Source organism: Tachysurus fulvidraco, unplaced genomic scaffold (assembly GCF_022655615.1).
Source record: "Tachysurus fulvidraco isolate hzauxx_2018 unplaced genomic scaffold, HZAU_PFXX_2.0 HiC_scaffold_85_np12, whole genome shotgun sequence".
NCBI classification, from domain to species: domain Eukaryota; kingdom Metazoa; phylum Chordata; class Actinopteri; order Siluriformes; family Bagridae; genus Tachysurus; species Tachysurus fulvidraco.
This window is the reverse complement of record NW_025926903.1, coordinates 21,891-26,116: the sequence shown is the minus strand read 5'-3', so window position 1 is coordinate 26,116 and position 4,226 is coordinate 21,891. Positions and strand designations below refer to the sequence as shown.

The 4,226-nt window shown below is 31.9% G+C and overlaps 1 protein-coding gene across 1 annotated transcript; it reads right to left on the bottom strand.

The window, feature by feature from the left end:
- Nucleotides 1–17: 17 nt before the first annotated feature.
- LOC125140417 lies at nucleotides 18–1,511 on the bottom strand. Its single transcript, XM_047809717.1, has 5 exons — nucleotides 1,372–1,511; nucleotides 669–1,007; nucleotides 543–578; nucleotides 294–413; nucleotides 18–98 (listed from the first exon to the last, which is right to left on the bottom strand). Exons 1-5 carry the CDS (start codon nucleotides 1,436–1,438, stop codon nucleotides 46–48), a joined length of 615 nt encoding a protein of 204 aa, XP_047665673.1. The 5' UTR covers nucleotides 1,439–1,511; the 3' UTR covers nucleotides 18–45.
- Nucleotides 1,512–4,226: the final 2,715 nt, after the last annotated feature.

Genomic DNA, 4,226 nt, shown 5'->3' with positions numbered 1-4,226 from the left:
TGAATATTCATAGTATTCTCCTATACACGCTATGCCAATATATTTTTAAATGTGTATTTTCAAATTTACCTCATCATCATGTCTGTCAGTTATATCACCTGAGTAAAGCAGAAAAAATGGTTTTAAATTTTTTTAAATAAATTTTATATATATATATATATATATATATATATATATATATATATATATATATATATATATATATATATATATATTTCCATTTAATGATGCACAATATAATATAACATTGTATTTTTTATATTTTTGTTACATTGAGAAATGTAAAAATATACCAGTGTGTGTTTTTCTGTGCTTCACTATGATGAAGATCAGGACACCAAGAAGGAACACCACAGTAACCAAAGAACCAAACACCACAGTAAGTTTGAAGAACACAGCAAGAGACACAGAACCTTAAAAAAAGGGAAAAAATGCTTTTGCAACTAAATCATATTTAGAATTGTTAAACATTGACAGATATACGAATATGATTTTATAGAGAGGCTGTACATGTCTTTTAGTAGAACAGAAAATTTACAAACCTTCTGCTCTGTCTGAGATAGACGATGTTTTATTTCCTGATGAAAAAAGGAAACATTATTTGTACAACATCAGTCATCTCAAGCTACTACTAACTTAAATAAACTCTTCATTTAATATAAATTGACCTTTCACTTGTAAATATGTGGAGTTACTGAAGATCATTTTCTCAGTGAAGCTGCAGTAATAGAGTCCTGTATCAGAGACGTTTACTGCAGTGATTGTGAGAGACGTTTTACTGCCATGAACAGACATCACTATTCTCTCACTCTCACTAAAGAAGTAACACGATTTTGATGGAGCTGATGTCAAAAACCTTTTACACCCAAGAAGAAGTGGAACTGAATCACACGACTGTTTAAACCAGAAGATCGTATCTGGATTTTTCAGATCATGTTGGCACCAAACAGTGACATTATCTCCAGCTTCTGCCTCCAAAATTTGAGCCTCTGCCTCTAAGCGCAAACCTGTAACCCAGAAAACAGACTCCTAATGTATAACGTAAATTATTTTCTTAGCAAATATTCCAGAAAATATTACATTCATGCTTAATTTTTGCTGATCCATATGTTTCTAAATAAACTGCCTTTATCTCTTACACATGAATCTCTGAATATAATAACATTTATACACTGAGAAATTGGGACAATGTGAAATAGTATTACAAAATTTTAATATGTTTGGTTTTACCTTGAAGTTGACATCAACAGACAGCTAATGAAGTGATTATTTTAATTTGTGCTATGACGTTTTATTGTGCATGTATCACTGTGGTGACAATAATATGTTTGTAAGATAAGTTAATTAATTAATAAGGTTATTATCACTTACCAGTGATGCAGAGGAACAAAGGCAGAGTCATAAACTGAACCATTGATGTTGCTGAGCCACATGCCATTGTGTATGAGGTGAGGCAGACAGAGGAAACTGTGTTCAAACCAAATGATGATTTATCTGTGTGTAGGGGGTGTGGTGAGTATATCAACAGCATGTAACACTTTTTTAATTTACATTTGTTTTAAGATGGATGCAGACTTTCATTTTCAATAAGACCAAACAAGCTGTGTTCAGCTGAATTGAAATAAAAAGTTATAATAGTAGTAATAATTCCAAAGTTGATGTACAAGTGGATATTCAGAACACTCAGATCCTGTTGAGTGTTCTGAATATCCACTTGTACATTGGTTATAAAGGAGACTATAAAGTGAACAGTGTCACATCCCAGGGTTTACAGCTGAAAACATGTTGGCAAATGAATCTGATTCCTATATTGTATATTGTTCTTAAATATTTGTAAAAACATAATTGTATAGATTATGTCATAGCACATTCTCACATAGTAAAATATGTAAAGCAAAATTTTCTAAAATATTTGTATCCTGACTTTTGTCTTTCTCCTGTTATAGTACTGGCCGATAGACATTTAAAATATAAATGTAAATAGCACATGTTTAAGAGAACTAATGAGTTTCTGATATTTATTAGCTGAAAATCTGAAAAGGCAGGTAGTGAAAAGTCCTGTAGCACATAAATATACAGTATATTTGTGATAAAGCAGATACTAATATTATCTCTGCTTACATACATTTGGAAAATAGACAAATCATTAAATATTAAGACTGTATTGATTTTAGTATATTAAAACATTATGAAAAACTCATATTCAAACATTTTTGAAACCTAATGATTTATGCCTAATAAATCTAATACTGCTGATCACATAACAAAATAAGTAACCAACGGATGAGCAGATTTGTAACTACGCATTTAGTTTTACTGTTTTTAATTTTTTTTTAGTACAAAAAATTAGGTTAAAGAATGAAAATGAATTCCTCCCCATGGTGAGTTTCATTTGTTATGTAGGCTAAGTGTAAAATGAATGCACTTCATGTGATGCATCTCAACACTCTTCCGGTATTCTGGAGGTGACATTTTTTAATGATAGAAACAAGCAAAACCATGTACAATAAAATAGCAAGACATAAAAATCCTCCACTAGCACAAAATAAAGTCAAACATAGTTAAACATATATACGGTGAAAATAAATATGCTGCCAGACTCAAGTAGTATCTTGCAATGAGAGATCACTACATCCCACTTGCTTAAATGCCAGCTTTGTTGATATTTTGTCACAGATGGGTTATTTGATCACATGGATTTATTTGTGTGCTGTTGTCTGTATTAATGCACTTAACTAGGTAACTAACTTACAATGCTTTATTACAGTACAACAAGTCAACTACCATTCAATTATGTGGTTTGGGCTTCTGAGAAAAAGCTTCTGAGCAGCAGGTGATTTTTGAAGAATTTTTGTTTTGTCAACCTCGGAGGTTCAGAATTTGCACTATATCTAGTAATGTATGCTTATTTAGAATTAAGTGTTTTGATTTAAAACTTTTTGTATCAAATTGCAAATTAATGTGCTGTGATGTTATTGTTAATAGTAATAGTAATAATAAGTGATGTACATGGTAACATTTCATGCTACAACATGTTTAATTTAGCAAAGGGTTGAGAAAAATGCAAGTGTAGAGTATTAGAATACAGAGGGTCATAGCCTTTTTATACTAATGATATGAAAGGTGTCCATTTAATTGTTTAAAAAAATGTTTTGGCTTTCAGTAAACCACTGTGTGTGATCTAACCCTAGCTATGGAAAATAAGAAATGTTTATTGTGGTTTTGATGCAGCAAGAAGGGGCAGGAGTTTGTTTTTGGTGGTGCAATGAAAAGAAACGAGCATCAGCTTTGGGGTTGGAAAATATTAAAACCACTGTGAATGTATTTCTTTGAAATGTACAGATGCATTTGTTTAAAAAAAAGCTTGTGGTTGGTTGTGTAGCAGTCTGTGCATGGTAAGAGCTGTTTATAGTCCAGTATGTATTTTGATCCTATATTATTGTTTATAAGTATCATTTTTTATGGATGAGGGAATCCTATTAGATCCTATAATAGTATTATCAGTCGGTAAAAAAGTATGTACAGAAAAACACTGACCACATTTAAAGTGGAGACTCTGTCCCTTCTAGCTAGTCAATGTAGAAAATGTAGATCCTGAAATGTAGAAATGCATACTAGTAACTGTGATCTTAATTTAGGTATTCAAAGCCTAAGAATACTGAAGATTATGATAAGGACACTGCTGGTTAAAAGGTCACATATAACAAGGAAAGTGGGACACAGTCAGTAGAATAAAAAGTATTTTATCAGGAATTATCTTTCTATTTTTTTATACATTTCTATCTTTCTATCTAAATGAGTATCTAGCCCCGCTGCCCTCAGGGCACAGGTACGGGGCTCTGAGGTGCAGGAGGGCCTGCTTTGGAAGAAGCCTAATTCCCTCAGTCATTAAGTATCTTAACAATAGACATCGCTGAGTGTTATTCTGAATGTTTCTTGACATGTGTGTATTATGACTGTTTAGGTTTATGTTGTGTGTGTCGAACAAGTGCAGTATTGTGGAAAAGGTTAAGTTCTATTATATCCACAATTCTTTCAAGAAAAACTACCTCCAAATGAATTCTTGAGTTCCAGAGTTTATATAAATATGGAATCAAAAGAACATTTGCAGTTGAGACGTTTTGTTTTTTCCTCCTACTTACTACAGTATATGAATTGAAGCCCCCAGGTACCAACACTAAGAGTAAACCACACTTATTTATAGAAGCTGGACAATGAATAACACA

Bases quoted from the DNA above. Each gene is read 5' to 3' on its own strand.
- LOC125140417 (XM_047809717.1), bottom strand. From the start codon at position 1,438: ATGGCATGTGGCTCAGCAACATCAATGGTTCAGTTTATGACTCTGCCT. The intron at 579-668 runs GTCAATTTATAT...TTTTTTCATCAG, and splicing joins CACATATTTACAAGTGAAAG to GAAATAAAACATCGTCTATC. The intron at 414-542 runs GTTTGTAAATTT...CCTTTTTTTAAG, and splicing joins TATCTCAGACAGAGCAGAAG to GTTCTGTGTCTCTTGCTGTG.